At 32.4% G+C, this 27,003-nt stretch overlaps 1 protein-coding gene across 3 annotated transcripts in view; it reads right to left on the bottom strand.

Annotated features, from left to right (window-relative positions):
- The window catches only part of LOC140437298 (uncharacterized), a 94,819-nt gene extending 68,156 nt beyond the window's left edge, over positions 1–26,663 (bottom strand). For 2 of the 3 annotated variants that reach the window (XR_011950360.1, XM_072526738.1), the window contains exons 1-5: positions 26,444–26,661; positions 24,841–25,171; positions 9,751–10,075; positions 6,257–6,520; positions 5,351–5,614 (exon numbers count right to left, since the gene is read on the bottom strand). Coding sequence is in view for 2 of the 3 variants with exons in the window: in XM_072526738.1 (XP_072382839.1) it covers positions 5,351–5,614; positions 6,257–6,520; positions 9,751–10,075; positions 24,841–25,171; positions 26,444–26,511 (1,252 nt within the window). In the remaining variant the exon portion in view is untranslated. Of the gene's footprint in view, positions 1–5,350; positions 5,615–6,256; positions 6,521–9,750; positions 10,076–24,840; positions 25,172–26,443 lie in introns of all 3 variants that reach the window. The other variant, XM_072526737.1, reaches the window with a different exon arrangement.
- Between the last annotated feature and the right edge of the window lie 340 nt (positions 26,664–27,003).

The raw sequence follows: 27,003 nt of genomic DNA on the forward strand, positions 1-27,003 counted from the left end.
TTCTGTTCTATCCAATACCTCATTGTCTGCCATAAACTTTGCATCTGTATCTTGGTTTTTGCTTATGATCATAATTTTCGTCTTCTTATTATTAAGTTTCATTCCATATTTTCTACCGATGTTAACTACTTGATCTATCAGTCTTTGTAATCGTTCAGCACTATCCGCAACAAGGACAGTGTCGTCTGCATATCTTAGATTGTTTATTACTTCACCGTTAACAATCACGCCATCAGTCGTTTCTCCCAAAGCTTCTCGAAATAGATGTTCAGAGTACGCATTAAACAGCAAAGGCGAGAGTATGCAACCTTGTCGTACTCCTCTTTGTATTGGGACTTCATCGGATAATTGATTGTCTACTCGAATATTGACTACTTGTTTCCTATAGAGATTGGTTATTATTCTTATATCCTTGTCATCGATGTTTGCGATTCGCAAAGTTTTAATAAGCCTCTCATGATGTACTTTGTCAAATGCCTTTTCGAAGTCAATGAAACAGGCAAAGACATCTGTATTAACATTTCTTGCTCGTTGCATTAATACTTGAATGCTAAAAAGTGCTTCTCTTGTGTCAAAACCGCTGCGAAATCCAAATTGTACATCAGCAATACCCTCCTCCAATGATGTTTAAGAATATTTTGAATGATTCGGTGTTCTTTACATTTCTTAGTATTTGTTTTTTTTGGCAGTGGTATAAATATGGACATATACCATTTTTTTGGTAAAGTTCCTGTTTCATATATACGGTTAAATAATTCTGTCATAATGTCAAGTTGATTATCTTCTATCAATTTCAATACCTCAGCATATATTCCATCAGGTCCTGGCGCTTTGTTGTTTTTTTAGACGACCTATAGCAGATCTTACCTGCCATCTGTTTAGTTTTTCTTGCGTATTGAATAGTATGTTTTCATATTTATCAAACAGTGCAGTGGGCATTGTTGTTCTATATATTCCTGCTATTTCTTTGATCTTCCTGTGCATATTGAATATATCATGTTTTTTCTGTAGGATCTTTATTTCTAAACATTTCTTTAACAGCCAGGATTCTTTTGCTAATTTTATTTCTTTAAGTACCTTTTTGTGGTGTTCCTTGTACTTTTCTGCGTCTTTATTCTTAAACTCTCTTCTTTGCTCCATAAGCTCTAAAATCTGATGTGTCATATATGGTTGTTTTATTTGTCTTTCATACATTCATTACATACAGTATACAGTACATAATTAAACACTTTTAGGCCTAAACTTGTATTTTATTTAACCCTCCCTATTATCCGCCGTTTTAGCTTATCGACCCTTCCGTTGCGTCAACTCGTTTATGGCGGATAACCGAGACTACTATAGCTATTTATTTTAGCATATGTTTTGCCTCCTGGCCAAGATGTCTCAAACAATGCAAAATATAATTTTGTGCATGACGACTGACCAACAACCAAATACAAAAGATCTAAATATCTATCAATCTCAGCTTCATTCGCCTAAGATTGGACATGATTTTTTACGTAATCAAGATTTCATAATGCTCAATATTGGACATAATAAAGCAAATCTCGTAACATATATTCCAATTTCTTCAATTCTACTTTAATTAATCCACTTTTTTTTCGTCTTTATAGAAGGGGGTCTGGAATCTTCAAAATACATCTCAATCCATTAAGCAGGATTCACTCTTCGTATTCCCGGCGATAGTTTCCGAGAGTCTACGCCAAACGCCTACCTGCTAAACCAGATCCTCCTCTGTCATCCAGCGATCAGAAAGCGAAATAACCGCTTCCAGTACCTTTCCCTCTTACCTTTACCGTTGGTCCAGCTGTCTTTTTTCCTCTTCTTTTTTCTTGATCACAGCACGAATATAGTTGTGTACACTAGTCCAACCTGCTTTATTTTTGATCATTCTCTCATTGTAATAAAATTCATACCTGTCTCTCTTTCCATTCTGTTTCCTTCTACTATTCATCTGTTGCACTCTAACATCGTTTGAGTCACAGTGTACGCAGTATAGGCATTCATCTGTGTCAGCCTTTCCGAATCTAGGGAGGTAGGCCCTAAAACACCCGTGTCCTGTAAGCACCTGCGTTAGGAAATAATCCAGTTGCCTGTGGCCACAGTCCACCCAATCTCTTATGTTTGGAATTAGCATCTTTGTCCACTGTGCCACATCCTCCGTGTTGTTACATTCTTCTTGCCATCTTTCAATTGACCTTTCCCTCTCCTGTCTTCGCTCTCCCTGTCTTCAGTGATGGTCTACAAGGCTGCCGTAGAGTCTTGGATAGCAAGTCGGAGCGTGAGTGGAGACGAATATCCAACTAGTGGTCCTACTAAAGCTGGGCATTCACGTTCCGACTTGCGGTCCCACTTAGTAGGACTACTAGTTCTCTATTCGTCTCCACTCACGCGCCGACTTGCTATCCAACTAGCGGTTCAACTTCAGTTCTATTTTGTTTTCACGACGGTGTACATCGCTTAACCAAAGAGTGTATCAAGTAAACACTACACAAAATATAATTAGGAGGAGGAAAATGGCAGAATTTTGCTTGTTATCCTTATCATTAAAAAAAAGAAGAAGACACGTTTAATGAAGGAATTATTTGATGATCGTGTGAACTATTGTGACACGAAATTGCTCAATGTTATTGATGAAGATAATTACAAAAACTACCTCAGAATGGACAACTTCAGTTTTTCGCTGTTGCTGGAAAACGTCGGTCTACTTTTTTCCAAACAAGATACCGTCATGTGTGAATGGGTCAGTACTGAACAACGCCTTGTAGCAACTTTACTCTTTCTGGCCACTGGAAGGTCATTTGAGAACCTAAAGTTCAGGTGTAAAATATGTAAAATATCTCCACAACTCTTGGGAAAAGTGATACCAGATACTTGCAGGGCTATAATAATTTTTCGTACAATTGAAAGTTGTACGAGTTGTACTTTGCTCCGCGATGTCGCACAGACAACACCAATTAAGATTTTGTTTGAAGCTGATGTTGTAAGCATTTGTATACAGGGAGGAAATATCAGTTATAAAGTAATCTTGTAGTAAATTTACTATTTTAATTGGGAATAAGCCACAATATAAGTTAGAAATTAAATGTATTTGACGTTTGGACTTCCACTTCGGAAATCTTCATCAAAATATTTTGAAGTTGAAGTCGAAACGTTAAATAAATTTAATTTCTAACTTATTTATCAGGCTTATTTCCAATTAAAATGGTAAATTTGCATAAGATGCCACAAGAAAATAACTTCAGAACAATATAAAGAAACAGTTGCTTCTAATTTCAGTACAACCATGATTTAATTTTCGTTGTTTGTTGATAATTCTTCTGTAGCCATTCCGGAGTGTTGAAAATTGTACCTGTGTGGGGGTGTCCGAAGTAGATCTACAGAAAGGAAAATGATTTTCCCTAACAAGAAGTAGATGATAATGAAGAATAGTGTATTTTAATAGGGGTAATTTTCGTGCAATTAAAAGTTTATTTTCTATTAAATATTTGCGAAGTAGGGATCTTTGCGTAAAGTAATTCATAGAAATCTCGTACGTAGCAGGTGCCGAAGGTCAACTGACTGAGGAAATTTTCGACCCGACCTGTGACCCGACTTCCAACTTCACCATTCACGCTCCCACTTCGTCGCCAGTCGGAAGTCGGACCTTCAAGTCGTCCCCATAGATGTTCCGACTCGTACCACTAGTTGTCCAACTAATCCAACCAGCCCACTCACGGTCCGATTTCAGATCTAACTACGGAAGTTGGACCACTAGTCGGACTAAAAATCGGAACGCGAATGGCCTGTTTAACTATTGTCTATGAGACTAAGAAATATGAATACTTATCTGTATTCAGATAAAAAAAATAATTTCTTGACATGGGGTTAACGTGAAAATACAGTTTCGTTAAATGTTTTAAATTTACGAAAATTGAAACGTGATAACTTGGTATCCGATATATGAGTAAGACTGATCATAGTTGACGTTTTTTGACACAAAAACTGTAACGTCATTGCTGTGATGAGCTTCGTTATTTCCAGAGAAATAAATAATACCTTTCGTAATGGTGAAACTACATCATAGTATGATACACCCTATATCTAGTAAATCAATGTTAAATTTTTACATCTCTTGTATTATATATGTTGAGGTGTGGTAAAATATCTGTTAAAATGCAAAAACGATCTTTCTGGCAATGATGTTGTTAATCTCAAGACTACAGAAAGTCCAAGTCCATATTCCGCATTTGAAAGAGGAGTTTGTTTTCCTTGGTATATCTCAAAATCGAGAACCACACCTTTTGATGAAGCCAGTACCAAATTTTTAATCCTGCTGGTCGTGGCTGTTTATTAATCTCTCGATTTGAAGACATGCATTTCGTACCGCATCTACGACCGGTTACACTTTCCATAGCCTGTTATTTTGATGATTCTCAGGGGGAGAATTTGTGTCAACAAAGTGAAGGCAGGTTCTTAGTTGCATAATCCTAGGCCTGGGTAAAGCATCAGATAAACTTGATATTTTTAATCCAGCTTTCCAATACCAGGATAAACGAGGATACCGAGTACAACCAATGAGCAAATGGGCTCCGAACAGTTTTTTTTATTTCAGCTGCTGTCGTATTTAAGGCTTTCCCTTTTTTTGACAATGAATATATATTAGAATATAAGGCTGCTTGTTTAAAAATGTCGCTTGGAAAATATTTTAAAAAATATTTTAGTATTTCAATATTTCCGTGTTGGTTTGCAAACAAATTTTCTTTCTTATCCTTACTAGACTTCTGATAAATCTTTTAAATAACATTATTATCTTTTTATGTAATACGTTGTTGCTGTTCTATTTTAATGGACTTAATATAATTTGTTTAATAATTATTTTTTGTTCTGAAGCTATTTTCTTGTGGCATTTTAAAGTAATTACTATTTAAATGGGAATAAGCCACGATTAAAGGTTAAAGTACGTTTATTGACGTTTCAATTTCCACTTCGGAAATCGTTCTCAAAATACTTCTGATGCTATTTTCTTGTGGCATTTTAAAGTAATTACTATTTAAATGGGAATAAGTCACAATTAAAGGTTAAAGTACGTTTATTGACGATTTTAGAGAAAGATTGCCGAAGTCGAAATTGAAACGTCAATAAACGTACTTTAACCTTTAATTGTGGCTTATTCCCATTTAAATAGTAATTACTTCAATAATTATTTAAGTCAGAATTCTTGATTTATCGAATTTTAGTATTTGAATATATTATACCACAAGGCATCGGTCATTTTTTCATTTTAAAGAAGATTACCCGAAAAAAAATCCAAGCGATTTAAAAAGAACTGAGATTCGACTAAATACCACCTATAGGATAATATACTTACCATTACTTGTGTTAGCTAGGTTTTTGTTCAAAGTACTAGTAAGTTGTGTTAGTCCATTAAGATTTTTCGTAGTTTCGTCGTAGCTTTTATTTAATTTATCTTCGATCTTGTGCAAAGCTTGTTTTATAGAAGGGTCTTGACAATTTTTAATAGAATTTTGTAACTTATTAAGTGCATCGTTTTGTGGTAGTTGTTTTACCTGACTATGGAGATTTTTCAAATCTTGCAAGATATCTTTAACACTAGATTTTTGACCATCCAAAGCTAAAAATACCTATAGATGTAAACAAAAAAGTAATCGACTCGGTTAAAGTTTGGTTATATGTAGTCTTAGAAAGTATATAGATAGTAAATTATAATGAGCTAGAGCTGATAAACTACGAAAGAACTGATGAGGTTTAGCTATACTGTGATGTGCAAAATTATGGAATAAATTATAATTTTTTGAGAATAGTCGACTTTGGAGACAAATTCCAAAACAGGTCGATATTTATCTTTATATGATTGACGTTTCAATTTCCCCTTAGGAAATCGTTCTCAAAATACTTCTGAAGCTATTTTCTTGTGGCATTTTAAAGTAATTACTATTTAAATGGGAATAAGCCACAATTAAAGGTTAAAGTACGTTTATTGACGTTTTTTGAGAACGATTTCCGAAGTGGAAATTGAAACGCCAATAAACGTACTTTAACCTTTAATTGTGGCTTATTCCCATTAAAATAGTAATTACTTTAATAATTATTTAAGTGAGAATTCTTGATTTATCGAATTTTAGTATTTGAATATATTATACCACAAGCCATCGGTCACTTTTGCATTTCAAAGAAGATTACCCGAAAAAAAATCCAAGCAATTTAAAAAGAACTGAGATTCGACTAAGTACGACCTATATGATAATATACTTACCATTACTTGTGTTAGCTAGGTTTTTGTTCAAAGTACTAGTAAGTTGTGTTAGTCCATTAAGATTTTTCGTAGTTTCGTTGTAGCTTTTATTTAATTTATCTTCGATCTTGTGCAAAGCTTGTTTTATAGAAGGGTCTTGACAATTTTTAATAGAATTTTGTAACTTATTAAGTGCATAGTTTTGTGGTAGTTGTTTTACCTGACTATGGAGATTTTTCAAATCTTGCAAGATATCTTTAACACTAGATTTTTGACCATCCAAAGCTAAAAATACCTATAGATGTAAACAAAAAAGTAATCGTCTCGATTAAAGTTTGGTAATATGTAGTTTTAGAAAATATATAGATAATAAATTATAATGAGCTAAAGCTGATAAACTACGAAAGAACTGATGAGGTTTAGCTATACATACTGTGATGTGCAAAATTATGGAATAAGACTATTGAAAATATTTATCTGTTCGTGATGACGTAATCAAGGATTTTTTAAATGAGAATAGGGACCGTGTGCTAGCTCATTTGAAAAGGCTCAATTCTCTCATTATCATCATCATTCTGGCTTTACAATTCTGCGTGGGTTCTAACCTCCCCAAGATATTCTGTATCGAGTGATAATAACATAAGAATAATTTTGAATATGTTGCCTGTGTGAGTCCATTTCAAATAGGTAAAGAAAAATAAGAATAAGACTTACTCACTTACTAACAATAGCTATATACAATTAACGATTTTGCCGTATTTTAAAGTTTTTGAAACAACAAATTAGTTTTACAAATTCAGCAATCTCATTTTTAAAGCTTTTATATAGTACGTTAGGTTTTAAATTAGATATACACACTATAAATGGCAACACTGCGCGCCGTCGACTTTCCACGAACCTCCGTTGCCCCGTCGCCAATAATTTGTCATTATACAGTGGTTGTTTAAAGCGTTAACAGCGCAGATCTTTAATTTATTTTTGTAAACAACATGTCTGTTTATACGCCCGCAGAAAAGGTTAAAATAATAAAATGGTTTTAGGGTGGTAATTCTGAACAACAGTGGGTAGATTTATTTTCTGTATTTTTTGAGAGGAGACCAATACCTTGAGTACAGTCAGTTCATAATATTGTTAAAACTTTTGAGAGTTGTCTTTTATTGCCTCAAAAATTGCAGAAAATGTCACGCTCAATAGGGATATACACCAATCAAGGTAGATTCACCACGTTCAAGTAGAAAAGCGTTGCTAGGGAGTTAGATGTAAGCAATGTTACTGTAACGAAAGTGTGGAAAAATCACGGTTACAAGAATTTTAAATATTTGAAAACGCAGCAGCTTTATCTGTTTTTTGTATATGTTCTTAGAAGATGGAGTTTTGTGAAACTTTAATAACGAAGGCTAATGATGGGCGCTATTGGGCGCGGGAAAACCAGCACAGAAGTGTTATTTACCGAACTCAACGTCCCCAAGAAGTTAATGTCTGGACTGGCATTCAATGAGACCACGTAATAGGTCCATTTTTTATTGAGGTCAACTTGAATAGTAGAGTATATCTCGATTTGTTACAGAATCATGTTCTTCCCGCTATTCTCAATTATCCTTATGTAACTCTGGAGAATGTTTGGTTCCATCAAGACGGCTGTTTAGTTCACAACGCTCGAATAATTAGGGAGTACTTAAACAATATTTTCCCGAATAGAGTTATCAATGAAACAGGCGATATTACACCGATGGACTTCTTTTTTGAGGACATTTAAAAATCATCATCTACGATCAACCTGAGGCTAGAGCCCAAAATTTAGATGAATTAAAAATCGAATAAGAGAAGTCTCCAATTCTGTTGGAGCAGAAACTCTTACATCTGTCCGCAGAAGATTTTATGACAGATTGGGATACTGTTCAGCCGTAGAAGGTCAAATATTCGAATCATTTCTGTAGGACATAAAGAATTATTTCCTATTTTATTAGGAATTATTATTTATTTTCAATAAGAGTATATTTTTTGTTTTATCTATTTAAAGAAATGCGCTTTTATTTTTAATTCAACCACAAAAATTTTTCAGATTATTAAAAACCGATACAAATGCACCGCCTTATAATGGTCAGTGTATTTTTTATCGAGTTTATGTCAAAGAAATGAACCGGGTATACGTAAGCAAAACAAAAACCCGATGGGGGGATACATATCCCTTGCGTGTTACTAAATTATTTTCGTTTTCTCGTTTTCTGTTTAGGAGTCTAAGTGGGCGCTCATAACGAGACGCCGACCCTCGCTCCGACCATGGGATCATACCATAATCCATTGATAGGTAAAATAAATTCATTATTTTAAATGCGAGCGTTTACTGTTAATGCTATGCGCTAGAAGAGGATACGATGCGATGGTCTCCGTTATGAACGTACCCTAAGGCTATGTGTCGGAGGGGATCGAAGAATTACAACTAAAATCCACAAGGAAACTAAGTTCCTGTAGCTGGCTGTATACCATGTATCACAAAAAATTTGTTTAAAATCCTTCATAAAAGGTATATAAATATATACCTTTTATAAACGTTTTAAACAATTTTCTTTTAATTACAATTACCTCGTACGAGGCAATGTTGCCGATTTTAGCGCTTTATGTAGTTTGCAATTTCTAATCCAAAATTTAACCTACTGTATCTATCAAAAGAACAAGTTTAGTCATTTTACCTTAAATATTAAAAATTTTGATGGTAAGCAAAAACAATTAATAAAAAAACGTCGAAATCTCTGCAGAAAACGTATACGTTTTCTTTATATAGGACTCTAATAACTAAAAAAATTTCAGATACCTGGATTTGTCACAGTCCCGAGAGAAATCTTTTTTCCGAGTTAATAGTATTATAAACTTTATAACAAATATCTATATTGTAACGATAAATAATGACTCATCTAAACTGTAAACATCTTTTTTTTCTAACAAGTATTTTTTAGCAAGTAATACCCAAACGGGTCCCCTCTTATACCTGCGATTGAAACTTTCCAGAGAAGGGTCGAATAAATTCGTTGGCGACCGAAAATCAAAGAAGTTTCGAGATAAACAAAAGGAGGTATAAAACCGGTCTTCTTCCATGGTGTTCGAGACAATTCAAGGGTCAGCACAGGTCAACGTCCGTGGGTTTTGAAGGGATTCCCGAACAACGGCTGTTTGATATATATAGCGGAACTTTTATTGTGTGGAGTAGTCTGAATAATGTATCGAGTTTTAAAATGTAACGCGCGAATTGTCGGGAGTATAAATTGTATTAAATGCTGTAAATAAATTATATAATTATAGTGTGAAATAAATTAGTGTTATATTGTACAAATAAAGACTTTAAATAAACTAGTGTTAGAACATTTTAATTTTAATTATAATAATATTAATATAATTTTAATAATAAATGAAGTTAATAAATTAGACTAATAAACTTAGTTCAATATCATACATTGATTTTAAATTCGTGTAAGTTGAAATAATAATATATTATAAAGTATTGAAATGTAAAAAGTTACCTTTTATGACATTAAGCTTCCACTTTTCGTTTTCTTTATTGCCAGTTGTACTGTTATAGTCAGCTAGTTTTTTATCATACTTATTTAACAGCTGTTGACTGTCATTGAAGTGTCTTTTTAACTTTTCCAAATTGTCGGATGACATGTTATGTAAATCTTTAACTTTTTGGTTGTCTGTCTTAACTTTGGAAACTTCGTTTTCGATCTTTTCTATAGTATTGGCGACATTATCGATTTTGTTCATCACCTCTTTTTCCATTTTCTCAAAGTCTTTCTTAGACATTACAGGTTCCGTGATCTGAGCAGGAGGTTCATAATCTGAAATCTAAAATATCGGGAAATATAAATGTTTAGATTGGATTAAAATGTTTTAGTTAACATGTGTGATAATAAAAATTACTTTTTAATATACCTGATAAACCAATAGTCTTCTTTTTCTTCTTCTTCTTGATGGTTGTTTTGTAAATTCTGCCTTTCATTTCTGTCCCGATATTTTTATTTCTCCATATTGTTTAATTCAAGCAGCCTGCGGCTCTGTTTGCTCTATTCACTTGATCTTCGAGCTTTCCGTAGCTAGATAATGTGATGCCTAGATATTTAAACTCCATCAATTGTTTTATTATCTGACCTTCCAGCTCCAATTTACATCTTAGTAAATTTGCTATTGTGACCATCCCTTTTGTATTTTTTGGGAAAAATTTAACATTAACATGTTAAATATTCTGGCGGTTATATTAAATTGGTGCAGCATACGTTGTAAATCATCTTCACTTTGAGAGAGTAGTATTTACGTCGTCTGCATAGCAGATTATTTTAAATTGTTTTTCTCCCATTTGGTATCCTTTTTTAGTTCTTACTTTTTTTATCCATAATCAGTTTGAACAATAGAGGACTTAGGGAATCTCCCTATCATATTCCATTGTCAGCTTAAATAGGGTCTCTTAGTTCTTCTTTTACTTTTACTTTTATTGTATTGTTTGGTAGATATTTTCGATCGTTTTGATTATTCCTATAGGCATCTTTCTGGCGTACAGTAAGTGGATAACGTCTTTTAATTTCACCTGGTCAAATGCCTTCTTAAGGTTAACGAAACATAGATATGCCGGTTTGTTGTATTCTAATGATTTCTCTTGCACTTGCCTCATTATAAATATAGCATCGGTGCATAATCTCCCTGACCTAAAACCTTGTTGTTTTTCTGCTAGTGTTATAATTTCATTCAGTATATTTGTTATCACTTTGATGATTAATTATAGTGTTGTGTTTAATAAATGAATTTCTCTGTAATTTTCCGGGTCCGAGTTGTCTTCCTTTTTGAAGAGAGGTATTAGGATGCTTGATCTCTATTTTTGATTAATTCTGTTTTGCTCTAACCAATAGTCGTATATTAAAAATTACTAAACTTTTTTCATCGAACATTTCATATACTGTATTAATTGCAAATAGGCAGAACGAGTTCCAAAATTGAAGTGACTAGGTAGTTATTGAATGAAGACTGAAGTAATTCACAAAAAACAAAATGCAATCAACATGTTCTCTTTAAAAAACCAAAGTAACTAATTATATCAGAAAAATGGCAAATCTAACAACATTGCAAGCATCAAATTTGAAATCTCCATATTGCAGAATGGGCGTGTATCGGTTTTTGTACAATTCGGATCATCCATTTAATTTAAGAGATAATTAGGTATTTCCAGTCTTTTGTTCCACTCTATAAATATATGTCTTTAAAGGAATTAGTTTACGCTAATTAAAAAATGATGTATGAATCTTTTAAGCATGATTTGAAATCAAAATATACAGTAGATATTACTAAATATTTTTTTTAACATCAACTAGAAAAATAGTCGCAAAATTGTGGATTTCATTTTTCTACATAAACAACACAATTTACATTATTTTCAAAGAAAAGATACCCTAATAACCCTCCACTTTCACTATATAACAATCATCTAGTTCTAAAAACTAATGTAAAATTTTTGGGAATCGACCAACATCTAAATTAGAAAGAACATAATAAAAAATTGGCAGTCGCATGGCAAGCAAGACTTAATATCGTTAAATAATTGTCTAAAAAAAACTGGGAAGCAAATAGACAAACTATGCTCTCCCTCTACAGAACACTTATCAGATCTAAATTAGACTATGGTGTGATAGTATATTCATCGGTTAATGAGTCTTCCGTTGAAATTTCAGAATCACACCAATATAAATCCTATATTACGAAGCAGCTAAACCATCACTCTATTACAGAAAAATGTACTTAAAGTCGACCTACGCACTTAAATCAAATGCAAACCCTAACAACCACACCTTCAAATATGATCACCTTAATCTATTATCAACATTTTTCTCCAATAAACCACGTCTATACAAATCTTTCTACCACCGAATCAAAATGGATCTCTCATCTCTTAACTCCACCTTACCTCCTTCCTTTCCCATTAGTTTTGAATCTGCTTCACCATGGACATTGGGAGTACCTAAAATAATAACTACCTTAGCTTCATTCAACAAACATAATGTGAGTGTGTGTGAGTGTGGTTGGAAATATGACTGGATTACTAGATGCGTTCGCCTAACCAATTAACGAACATACTACTAAACATAATATAATACTTCAAAATCTGCAGAACTTATTATCAAACTATACAAATGTCTCAAATATATACAGATGCTTCAAAATCAACAGACGGCGTGGGAGGAGCAGGTATATCTTCTAATATGTGCCAAAAATATAAGTTGCTAATACACTACAGTATTCTTAATGCAAAATCAAATGCCATATACAGGGCACTCACATATATTATATCTTCACCACAACAGAGGGCGGGGGAAAAGTCTTCCAGAACACGTCGAATATATGGCCTACCCAAAATTCATAAATACGATATTCCTCTACGTCCCATTGTCAGTGCATACAATTGCCCTACATAACCATTGGCTAAGTATTTGGCCAAAACCCTACAAACTTTCGCCGAAAATGCTTCATCCTTCGTCAAAAACTCTTTTCATTTCATCGAAATTCTTAATACCCTCACCGTCAGACATTTTAGTAACTTTTGATATCGCTTTACTCTTTACAAACATTCCTATAGACGAAATTCTAAATATTCTGAAAACTAAATACAGTATCCAGCAACACTTATCTCTCATTAAACATTGTATGTCCAACACCTATTTCATCTTCCAAAATCAATTCTACAGACAAATAAATGGCATCCCAATGGGCTCCCTACTATTTCCAGGAATTGCCAATATCTTTATGGAAGACTTCGAGACCAGAGCACTATCCACATTAATGCTCAAACCCACGTGTTGGCTACGATATGTTGACGATACATTCGTCATTTGGCCCCATGGCAGGGATGCTTTGGTGTCTTTTCAAACCTGAATGGTATACATCCTAGTATCCAGTTCACGATGGAGATGGAAACTGATTCATCCCTGCCGTTTCTCGACGTTATCATAAAGAAAAACCAATCCCAAGGTTTTCATTACTCTTTTTATCGAAAACCCACACATACCAATCGTTACTTGCATGCCAATTCTCATCATCCACCTTCACAAATTATTTCAGTAATTAATACCCTTGTCTCCAGGTTAATACGCCTTTGCGATGATTCAAGTAGAAAGTGGGAAGATTTTGCAAATATTAGTTAGACTTTTTGGTTTGAATCGGAGTCAACTGGAACGGATGACGAAGTAGGGATATTGAAATACCGTTATATCGTTCTATTGATTACGATTCAGACGTAAAAAGTTTATTTTATTTGTGCTTTACTGCCATAATCATCATCATCAACCTGTATGCGTCCACTGCTGGACATAGGTCTTCCTCAGCTCTTTCCATTTGTCTCTGTCTTGTGCGGCTTGCATCCAGTTATTGCTATCTAGTTGGTGGGCGTTCTCTGCTTCAAATTGCTTCTTGCCTTGGTCTCCACTCTAAAATACGTTTTGTCCATCTGTTGTCTGATAATATGGCGACCTGCCCTGCCCAATTTCATTTAAACGACGTGATTTTTTCGATAGCGTCTGTTGTTTTATTCTACGACGTATTTCTTCGTTTGGAATTTGGTCTCTCAGAGAGACACCCAATATCTGGCGCTCCATAGCCATCTGAATCACGCGAATCTTATTCCTACCTTTTTTGTGAATGTTAATGTTTCCGCTCCATAAGTGAGTACAGGTAACACACATTGGTCAAAGATTTTCCGTAATATATGGCTCTTATATATATATATATATATATATATATATATATATATATATATATATATATATATATATATATATATATATATACTTAGAGCTAAGATTAATATTATTATAAAAATTAATATTAAACTCACCAGTCTTCCGGGTTGAACCGCGTCGATATCCATTTTGCCGAGCTTTCGACATCCTCTCTGATGTCTTCTTCAGGGCTTCCGAGGTCTCAGTCTCCCGAGCCCCCAGACACTACTACATTCACTAGTCACTTCTAGTTCACTCACTAGTTCACTACTCCACCAGTAGTCCACCAGTAGTGGAACGAGTAGTAGTCGTGAACTACTTCATTGATTTATTCGAATACGTTTCGCTTTTATTTTTAAAAGTGTCATCAGTTCACTACAAATAAAAAATATTTTAGAATATAAGTAAACAACCAACAGGGCTCATACTTACAAAAACAATTTGTAGGTTTTTGTAGATGTTATGAAAACTCTACGATAACTTAACATTAAAGATTAACAACTAAACGAGAGAAACGAAACAAAAAATACCAGAAAACTGTAAGAACACTATTGTTCATTTAATTTTAAACGATGGCTTCATTTGAATGTTGGTTTAAGCTCTTTCGAGGGTCAAACCACACTAATTTTTCCGATTGTTTTCTATCAGCTCTAGGATGTCATCACACATGTCATTTTCACATGTGGCTTATTGTCGTACATGTGTTTCTTTGGAATGCAGGGAGGGGATACGTTTATTGAGGGAATTAGCGAGCGGAACGGGAACAGACTTTTTTTTTTAAAAAGGATTCCTTTTTTCTTTTGCCTTAAAAAACAAACCAACAAAAAAAAATGGAAAGAAGAATGGGAATGAAGTTACTGTCTTGTAAGGGGGTTTTTTTATTTGTTATGCTAACCGATTAAGTTATCGTAGAGTTTTCATAACATCTAAAAAAACCTACAAATTGTTTTTGTAAGTATGAACGATGTTGGTTGTTTACTTATATTCTAAAATCTTTTTTATTTGTAGTGAACTGATGATGCTTTTAAAAATAAAAGCGAAACGTATTCGAATAAATCAATAACGTAGTTGACGACTTTCATTTGCCAATTATTGACCGATAAAACCTCCGCTATTCAACCATTGAATATATTTTAAATTTAATCAACGTTCGTATTTTTTGCTATGTGTATTCATATATATATATATATATATATATATATATATATATATATATATATATATCATATATATATATATATATATCATATATATATATATATATATATCATATATATATATATCATATATATATATATATATATATATATATATATATATATATATATATATATATATATATATATAAATATGTTTTTTTTTGAGTTTCATGATCGAATATCGATTACATGTTCTGCCAAAGCACAAGATGGTTTTTTAATTCTGCAATCACTTTTGTGAGAAATAATGCGATTTGAAAGATTTTAAATTTATGCATTTAGGCATTTATGACATTGAGGCTATTTGTAATTGGTTGCTATTTGAACTTATTTCTAAATTCAATTATTTTTGTATTAAAAAAAAATTTTTTCAAAATTATAAAAATTTTCGGAGAAACATTTATTAGATTAAAGCATTTTGGTATTAAAAAATATTTTGAAGATGTAAGCAGTAATTTTTACTTACTAAACTAATTTTTATTTGGTAAGTTAACAAAAATTGTTTTTTTCTTTTTAGTTCAACCTTGTAAGTATTTTGTCTTTTTTAGCTCTTGATAATAATTGTAAACACAATTGAAAGCTCGAGAATAAAAAAATAGTTAACCAATAGCCCTTTTATTGACTCCAACCCATCCAAAACGAGTATATTTGTTCCAAACGAGTCACAAGTACTTCTTTTTTCTTATTATATATATATATATATATATATATATATATATATATATATATATATATATATATATATATATATGAGCAATTCCAATACTTTTCACCCACTTTTGTGGGACGGGTCTTCGGATTTGCTCCAAATTATAGTATGTTATTATACCTTTTGAAATAAGACAAACAGCTCTAACTCTGAATCTACTTGATAAATTTTAATTTGCCAAGTCTCATTTTAAAGGTAATAAAAAAACCTTTCAAATAATACCTATCAGAAGTATTTCTAATTACCCATTCACTATTTATGATTTTTTAAATATAACCAAAATCTTTAAATTTCGTCAGCAATAATTTAGTCCCCGACAATGGATCTTGGGATCTAGGATTGTGAAAATTGTTTTGTAAATAGCTGACGTTATAACAAAAAAAATAAGCTACTCTAAATTAAAATCGGTTTATAGGACATCGAGATATAGCTTTTTAAATATAGGCTAAAAAGGGCCTTTTTTAGGCCTTTGAGAAGGGATTTCTCGGGCCCTAGTGTACCTAGAGGGCTGAAATTTGAACTGTAGTCTTATTTCATAAGGTATAATAACATACTATAATTTCAGTTACTATAAAAAAGTTATTATACATGTATGTTTATCACATGTTCTTTTGCTGTGCTAATTGTGTTAAATTGCAAACTATACTTAGTTTCAATTAATTATTTTATACAACGTTAACTCTGAATGTCCAGTTTCGTAAGTTTTTTCATATTTTTAACATCATTGGCTGCTACATGTCTTTGTAAGGTAACACACTTTTGTTGTAACTTCTCTATGGATGTTTGGTTTCATATTGTTCTTTTTAGATGAACTGATGATGCTTTCTGAGCAGAAAGCGAAACGTCTTCAATAAATAGATGAAGTAGCCACCTTCTTTGTCTTTTATTTCTCCACTTTGACCGAAAAACCCACCACTCTTCGAGTGTACCTTAGTTTATTTTGGATTGACGGTCGTACTCCTTTTCTCGATATATATATATATATATATATATATATATATATATATATATATATATATATATATATATATATATATATTGAAATGATATTGTTTAAAAAAATTAATTTATAAGTTATATACTACATAATATTAGATATAAAAAAGTATTTGATTATTTTAAATAAGTTATATACTAGAGAATTTAATATATATTTATGTGAGGGCATTTTTAATAAATTAGCATATAATAAGTGTAAAAAGTTGTATTTTAATGTTGTAAATATATTTAAGTGAGCCATGTGCATAGGCAACCAACTATACAGTAAATTGACAGATAGAAATTAATCATAATACGAATATAAGTGGGGTTATAATAATAATGTTAGTTTAAAATGTTTAATTTATATATATTTAATGATTTAAATGTTTATTCTGATCTGAAAAGCCTAAATGTCAACAAAATTATCAATGGAACATTAACGAATTCTCCAGAGTGCAGAGTGTGACCATTGTTTACGGTCGAATATTCTGGAATAATGATTATGTCAGTGGATGGAACAGATATTTTTTCGAGAACATCCATATCGAAGAAATAGAACAAATTGGAACATGATCTCTTACCAGATGGTTCTAGAATATCCAAAAAGATATAAATACTCGTGATTTGGATTCAAGATGGCAGTTTTTAGTCAGAAGTCAGGCCAGTTCATTATGAAAGTTAGTAGACACATTTAGTTAGTGTAGTAAATTGTTCAGAATTTTCAAGAAGTCAGTCAGAAAAGTTTAGTAAGAAATATGAAAGTTAGTTGGAGTCAGTGAATCAAGTACAAATAGTCCAATTGTTTAATATAATTAAAAAAGGTATATTGGAAGAAATTAAATTATGTTATGGTTGGAGATTAGTATAAATCAACTTATAATAATTGGATATTGGTATATTGAAAAGAAGAATAAATATAAATGCTGTTTGCTGGTTTGCTTGATGGTATATAAATGCTGGTGAAGAAAAATATATCTTAAATTGGTAGAAGCTGATAATTGGAAAAAGAAATTTCACAAAAACAAGGATAACCGAAGTACGAAGACATTCAGTGGTGATTAGAATATATATAGTGGAAAACAGTTCATTTAGGCATTCAGTGAAAGAAAGGTACAAAATTTTGTTAATATAATTTAGTTAGTGTTATAACAATTTCAATTTTGAAGATAGTTTGTTTAAATTTAACATTGTCTATAGAATTTAATTAGTTTTATAAGAACATCAATTTAAAGATAGTTTATTTTAAATTTACATTGGCTAGGTTAGATATATATGTGTGTTTCATAATAGTTATAATAAAGATAATTTAAAAAAGTACTTACAAGCTAATTCTTTGAGAACCGCGATAAAAACCCTATATATATATATTATATTATTAAAAATACTCATTGCTCATCATTCAAACAAAAAACACATCATAACAATATATATATATATATATATATATATATATATATATATATATATATATAGGGGAGTGGTAAGAACACTGAGACGAAAAAATTTCAATGCCAATAACTTTTTTATTAAATGCTACTTTAAACTTATATTGTACAATGATATTTGGTATATAAATAAGAACTGAAAAATCATGTCGTTTTCTCATAAAAATTAATGTTAAAACCTCAAAAATATAAAAATTAAAAATTAGTAAATGTCTCACTGTTCCTTTCAATGTGGGAACACTGAGACGTAACAATTAACATTATTTGACGTTAAGACTATCAAAGTTTAATTCAAATTTTAAAAGCGAACTTTGGCGCTTGGTTAACCCTTGCATTAAAGGGGGCGGCAAAATCATTTTAATGTCTCTTTTTAATACATGTGAGACATCTGGGACAACTGGAAAGAAGAACCTATTTTCACATTTAGCGCTTTTTCGCAAAAACGATATTTTAAAATCATTTTCTTTTATTTGAGACAAGACTTTGCCTACATAATATGTCTTTTGCTTAGAGTTGAATTCAACGAGCACATAATTCCCATCATTTGGACAGCGATCAAGATCTTCGAAAATAATTGGTTCTGGATCTTCACCAATAAAATCCTCCCCCCCGCTGAAATCTTGTAGTTCCATCTCATTTTCGTCTTGCTCGTCAGAATCACTATCTAATACGCGCCGTGCTACTTTTTTCTGTTTTGGTGTTTTTTCTTTAGATTTAATCAGCTCCATTTTTTCCGGGGTATCCGTAGCTATCATCGTCCTTCCTTTGCGTCTTTTGTTGCCCTCTACAGATTTTCTTATCGGAGCTTTAGGATAACCCTTAAAAACTGTTGGACTAACAAAGGTTTTAGTAGTAGTAGCAGTATGACTTGGACCTGGATTTTCTACATCTGGAGATTCACTTATCTTTTCAGCAGCAGCTTCAACTGCAACAAGCGGCCTATCTGTCACAAAACTTGACAAAAAATCTTCTTCAGCGAAGACATGCCGATCAAATGAAAATATTCCAGATTTTCGAAAAGCGCTTGCGATGTTAACTGGCGTCATTGCTCGTGGATATGCTGTGCCCACACAGGCTGCTACGTTGTAAATTGTAAATGTCTGACCGGGATGGTTCATCATCCATGCATCTACTGCAGCATTGTAGAAAGTCTGAAATGGCTTAAATAAACCTACGTCCAACGGCTGTAATCTGTTCGTGCAGTGTGGCGGTATAGTCAGGATTGTAACGCCATTATTTTTACATAAATCGATTGCCTCAATCGATAAATGACTTTGATGATTATCCATTATCAATAAAGAAGGGTTTTCTCTAGTACTACCAGTGTGCTTAATAAAATGCCTAACAACTTGCACAAAGCACTCTGTATTCATCCAACCTGTTTTTGAAGCTAGTCCTAAAGTTCCAGGAGGCGACCCATTTATCATAAAATCTTTAAAGTGTACTCTTGGGAATACCAGAGTAGGAGGAATAGCTACTCCAGATGCTCCAACAATACAGCCTGTTGTAACGAGTGTTCCACGTTCGCCACTTGTGGCTTTACTAACCTGTCGTATACCTCTTTCTGCAAACACTTTTTGGGACTTTTGAACGGTAACGGTTCCTGTCTCATCTAAATTAAAGATGCGACTACCATCTCCAAACACAGGGAAACGCTGTAAAACGGTTTCAAGTTTACTGAAAAACATTTCAACATTAAATTTATTGAAACCGGTTGCCCTTGCAAGACTACAACCTTCTGGGGTCCGGAGGGATAAATTATTGGAATGACGTTTCTGAAATCCTTTCATCCAGGCAAGTGAAGCGATTTTTGAAGTATGCCAGTTTGCTGGAACCACTATGTTATTGTAGACTGCGGCTTCATATGACAGTTTTCGGGTATCTTCTCTTGATAGGCCATAAAACATTTTAGAACATTTAATTATATATTCGCACAAGTCGTTCTCCTGTTCGATAGTAAAAATTTGTTTTACTTTGTAATTAGGACATAAACGGACGTTCTCATCTTGTTGATATTTTTTAACATATCTGTGGACTGTTTGGAAAGATACTCCTTTTATTCGTGCTGCTTGACTCAAATGCACTCAAATGACCAGCGATAACTAAAACATTTCTTGTTGAATCTTAATGGTTTCTTGTTTGCTTCACTTTAAGGTGGTAATAGGCATGTTCGTTTAGTTCTACCTTATAATACCGAACGTGGTAAGCTCTACCGCGTTTGTCTCAGTGTTCCGACCGTCTCACTGTACCTACCTCTCCCCTACATATATTGAAAGGACTACCACCGTCTAAATTTAAATACACAATGTGAGTGAGATTAAAATCTCACTGTAAATGAGGATATCGGTCAAGGAGAAAAAAACTATGAAAAAACTATTTTAATCTTTTAATAGAAAACGTTTCATGCAGTAATTTCTGCACTTCTTCAGTTCTAATTATTGTAAAGTCATATAAAGATGTCAAACAATGACAACAGCTGTCAAATGCATATGTTTAAGTGTTAAAAAATACATTTAGTAACTACAATAATATTACAGTAAAAACACAATAAAATTTTTTCAGATTTTATACAAACTTAAAAAAGTGCCAAAAATGTCACAGTATGTTACAGGAAAACAATATAATATAATACAATACTTCTTCTATTCTATCGCTGATGTAAAATATATCGAAACATGAAGCCAGGAGAAAAAGTAGCTTGTTTTAATTAGAGCTTAGTAAACATTTAAAAAAAATTAAAAATTTTTTATAAAAAAAGGAAGGTTAACTTTGTTGTTACAGACCCCAAAGCAATTAAAAAAAGTAACTATTTTTGACAGAAAGGGTTCAACTATTACGAAGAGAAAAAAAAATAATATGGCTTTCTATCTATGGAAATCAGACTTAGTACGAAAAATCAACTGATAACAAAAATACTCGTTTAGGCAGGACAGAATAGAAAAGTCAAAATTTTTTTTATAATATAAATCTGATTAAAAAGAAAGATTAGAAATATAAGGTACCGATGACCATTGACACGAAATTGTGTTGGGGAACCTAGAATTAGTGAATGTTAATGAAATGAATTGTGGTATGAATTTATTTAACTCACCATGAGGTTCCTTTTGGAAAAGATTTTACATCGGATGCGAAGTGTGAAAATTGCTAAAGTTCTCGTTGAAATGAATATAGGGATTGAGTTTAGAAGTATCAAAGTAGAACTGATTAACTACTTTTTTTCATAGAGGACAAAAACCGAAAATTTATCAAGACAAAAACCATGTCTTGATCGGATTTGGGTGTGCATAAGTTAAGTTAATGAAATATAACATTTAACTAGAAGGATTTTAAGGATTATTCAACAGCAAGGAGTGATAAATGATGCTGAGATAATCGATGTCAGTACGTTTGTTCATGGAGTTGTTTTTCCTTAATATGTGGCACATTTTTAGGAGGGATCTCTTATAGAAATTATTCTCAGTTCCTAGAGATTTAATATTCTCAAAGTCGATTTGGTGGTTAAGAGAGATAGAGTGAGTACTGAGAGCACAAGAGTTTTTGTTGCATCTGATGTCACTTTTATGAGATATATCACTCCGAATGCCGTAGGAGAAAAAAGACACATACTTTTATTCAAAACCAGATAGACCGAATGGTCAACACCACCTTCAGATCTACCAGAGGTTCAGTTAGACGCAGAGTGGACAATTTTGAAATTCAGGAGAGAGTTCGCCTTTTTAACATTTCTATACACTCTGTACATCATGGTATTAAAACCGTCACTCGTCAAATCCAATCTCTCACTGCCCAACTCAAGAACACTCTTCCTGCTCATATCATCCACAATTTCGACCTTAGACTTCACAGACAATTTCAGTTTACCTTCAATAAACCTCTTAAAACACTCCAAAAAGAGATTGCTAATTTTGGCATCACTCCTTTTTCTTAAATCAAATATCAACAGAAATGGTGAAGAAACCTTACTAATTTTGATCTTCCTCCCAATGCTGTTAAATTATTAGCTCTTGGTCCTAAATTTGGATTATCTCCAATCCTGAAGGATTATTCAGTTTGTAACCTTTTATCATGTTGAAAACATTCTTACAGTTTCCGAATCTGCATATCTCACTCAATTAAGATCATCAGCCAAAAACATTTTACTTAATTTTACTAATGCTCCAAAAAAATCACAATCAGAAATTGATCGAGCCTACATTGAAACTAGAACTTTTCTAAAAGACCATCCTGAAGTATTGGTACTTTTAAGTGATAAGGGTAATACCACTGTACTTATGTATAAAGAGCAATACCAATTACTTTTGAATGATGAACAATATTATCGACCGTTACCCATAAATCCCACTAGTACGTTTACTTCCAGAATCAATACCCACATCTCCAAGATAAAAAGATCCAATCTTATCACGGATGTTGTAGCCAAATCACTTACATTACTTATCACAACAATTACAATGGCATCTCTCCGAGATTTTACTGTTTGCCTAAAATCCACACACCTCAATTGTGCATGCGTCCCATAGTACCATCCATTAATTCTCCTAATTGCAAAATTGCACGTTTTTTGGCTAATATACTTTCAACAGCATATAATCATGATAACGAGATCAATATCTCAGACTCCGTCAAGTTTAGTCATTTTATTAACAACTTCCACTTATAGGTACTTACAGGTACCTTTAGGGTTCCAAGTAGCAAGTTTTGATGTAGTGTCTCTCTTTACCAACTTACCTTTACCTGTTGTGCTTACCTCTTTACATAATCACTGGAATCAAATCCAACCCCACTGTCTCTTTAGATGGGACACTTTCGTGGAACTCGTCAAGTTGGTGTTTGACACCAACTATCTGGTGTTCAATGATAGATTTTACCTACAGATTTTTGGTACCCCTATGGAATTTTCTATTTCTCCCCTTTTGGTTGATTTCTTCTTGGAAAATCTTATCGTAGATAGACTCAGACACTTGGATTACAACATTCCTTTTGTTAAGAGGTATGTTGACGACTTAATCATGGCCGTACCCACTGATCAAATTACTCACACCCTTTCTGTCTTCAATAAATACAATCCCCACTTGCAGTTCACATGCGAGATGGAGGTAAATAACACCATTCCGTTCCTTGACATGTTAATTGTACGATGTATTGACAATATCTTAAGAACCAAATGGTTTAGAAAGAGCATTGCTAGCAATCGCTTCCTTAATTATTATTCCTTTCATCCTAAAAGATTCAAACACAACCTCGTACAGGGATTAGCCCTAAGGACACAGAAGTTGTCACATTCTTGATGTGACCAACTATAATTACATCTCAAACAAATGGATGCTAGGATACAACTAATAATATGCTAAACTAAATTGCCTGTATGTTTACTATATTTATAAAAATATCGGTTATTAGGCCAACGATGATTTTTTTGTAAAAATGCTGAGTTTTTAAGCTTAGATTTGTAGCAAAAGTATTATGAAACACGACACATATGTTTTATTCAAATCCTGTGCTCTAGTTTCTATTTGTCCTAATAAAAATGAGTAAACAATTTACGTAATGAATAATAAGTATTCTTTTCGGATTTTTTATGAATTAAATAATTATATAAATATCTCACCACACTGCCAAGGAATATGACTACCACGACCAATCCAACGTTTAGAAAAGTTGTATTTAAGTATCTTCTAACTGTCTTCTCTCTATGTGGTAGTGTACCATCTTGCATAAACCACATAATTTGGGTTTTCAGCATTTTACAATTGAGAAAAGTAATACAACGCCATTATAGAAACTTAAGAGGCGATAGAAAAGGGAAATTGTAAACATGATGACGGCCAACGTCTGAATACAGACAAGGCACCTAAAGAAGAAGATGAAGAATCTTTTCTCCAATAAGACATTTAGCACACCTAACAAAGCATTTTGTGATGTCACATTATCATCTTTGAGTTGTTTTAATAAGAATAAACTATGAATTATGCTTATCTACAGGTATTCAGTGCTTTACCGCACAAATATCAAACTAAGAATTATTATGCAGCTGACTTATAAAATGCAATTATCCCGAAAGCGGTTAAATTTTCAGGTTACTAACAAGTATACCTTTTCTTTCTAAAAATAATGTATCTTTAATATTTTTTACAAAAAGAGCTAACTTAAAGAGCAAAAAAGTTAATCGCAAATTTATGCCACACATGTGACATATGTGGCGCCCTCGATTAGTTACATTAAAATATGTATAAAATTATAATTTATCCTACTCAAAAGCATCCAACTGTAAATTTTAATTCAAAAATATTTACAACCGTAAAGTTATAGAGAAAAATAAAATTTTAAATTTCCACTTTAACACCCTGTATCTTTCTTAATATCAACATTTTATTAAAGCAAGTTGGCTTAAATCGTAATATTTTAAAGTGCAGAATCTACGGTTTCTGTTTGTACAATTACTTAAGGACCACCCTGTATCTATATATTTCATATATCTTATAAGAAAAAGTAATTTCATAATAAAAACGTATTAACGAACCTTTGAAATAATTTTGTTTTTCATCTCCTCCATAACAACAGGCAGATTTTTCTGTATGTCAATCACCGCCTCGAACGTCATCTGCAATTGCGTTTTTTCTTTTTCGTTCGTTTGCATTAAAATCGTTTCGACTGCCGCCAATCTTTCCTCCAATCTCGCGACGGTCACTTTGAGCGGATCTAATGTTTTTATCCTCTTATCGATGTTTACGACGCCTTTCCTTACTTGCTCGCTGACCACCCTATCGCGGTACTCGTGTTTTTCTAATTTTTCATTCGTTGCCCGAACTACATTGACAAGTTGTAAAATTGTTATCCTTATATCTTCATTTCTGAAAATTAAAATAATAATGATATATTATATATATATATATATATATATATATATATATATATATATATATATATATATATATATATATATATAAGAAAAAGTTTAATTCGAGTTTATAGTAAAATTAAGGTAAAAGATATCGGCATATCTCGAAACAAAGAAAAAAAAATTATAATAAAATATGTGTATAAGATGGAAGGCAACCGTATATACTTATTTCTGACTATTGGTAGTCTTCAGTACGGTGTAGCCAAGTTAGAAATAGAGCATATTAACTTGGGAAAGGATTACTATAGGAGATCACCACAAATTGGTCGCATTGCTCCTGTAGTGATCCTTTCCCAAGTTAATATGCTCCTTTTCTAACTTGGCTGCACCGTACTGAAGACGACCAATAGTCAGAAATAGGTATATACGGTTGCCTTCCATCTTATTATTGTATACGCGATGGTCTCCAAGGTACTTGGCTCCTAGAGTTTCATGTTAATAAAAATATTAAATAACAGATTAACAAAAAACTTCAGGAGACGAGGTCCACATTGGCTTCCCGATAACTTGGAGATCATCGCCGTTGTAATATTTGTGTTGAGCAACTCCAAAAACTCCGAGTAATGATTTTTGACTGATTTCAAATTAAACTAACTTCAGAACTCGATGTTTATCGTCGTCATAATATTCATGTTCGCGATCTCTAAAAACCTGGAGTAAAACCCACGAGTTATGACTGTCGACTGATTTAGAATGAAATTAACATACTCCAGGGGACGAGGTCCACTCTGGACACCAGGTAGCTCGAGGACCATATTCGTATTCAGCGACCTTTTTTTAAATTCCGTTTCCTATAAATTTTTATTTTTTTTTACTTTTTTTGAAAAGTAACGATAATAGATATCTTGTACAAGTTTGTGAAAAAAAATTGCTGAAAATATTTGGAAAGGTTTAGGCATAATTAAACATAGGTATTCGCAAAACTTGATTTAAATAACCTTATATACTATGAAACATCCATAAGAATGGCAATCTTATATCTATTGGTATAAATGGCAACCTAATTAGTTGAAAATATTAACTACAGGCTGGTTTTTTCGGTTACTACAAATATAAAATTTATGTCTGTATTTATCTTGTAATAGATTTCGCAATAGTTGTGACACTTATAACCAGAGATACATAATGTTGGGATGTTAATACATAAACAATTGCTACTATTTTAATAATGTCTGTTTGGTCATCACAGTTTGGAAATATTTAGCCAAAACTTTATACTCACGTGACAACTGCCTCTGTATGAGCAACTCCCATTAAAATTACTAAGAAAAGTACTACACTTGCAACCATCTTCTAACAATATATTAAATAAATACAAAACAATAAAAACAGTTTACATTAATAAACCTATTGAACCGTCATAGACGATTAATCTTATGTTTTTGCGAGAAGTTTTAATAAATCGAAAAAGGAGTGATAAAAATTATATTATCTAACATAACATGACCTCTTGCTTAGGTTTATAAACGAGAGAATAATTATATTTTTATCAAATTGTACAAAGATTTAACTAGAATAAAATAAACTATAGCTATGTGTGAATATATAAGCAACTAATATAGGTTTGTCATTGATCATTTTATCATTAGATTTTCCAAAAAAACCATAACTGGGTTGTGTCTATTATTATTAAATATGATTGCTCCCCAATATTGTCAGAAGTTGGGGGAAGACAAGACAAAATATTTACGTTACGGCGGATATCAATGATGTTATTGTTTTATAAACACTATAAGTAAATTTAGCAATGATAATACCTTTGATTCTTTGGAAAATCCTATT

This window comes from Diabrotica undecimpunctata, chromosome 3 (assembly GCF_040954645.1).
Source record: "Diabrotica undecimpunctata isolate CICGRU chromosome 3, icDiaUnde3, whole genome shotgun sequence".
NCBI classification, from domain to species: domain Eukaryota; kingdom Metazoa; phylum Arthropoda; class Insecta; order Coleoptera; family Chrysomelidae; genus Diabrotica; species Diabrotica undecimpunctata.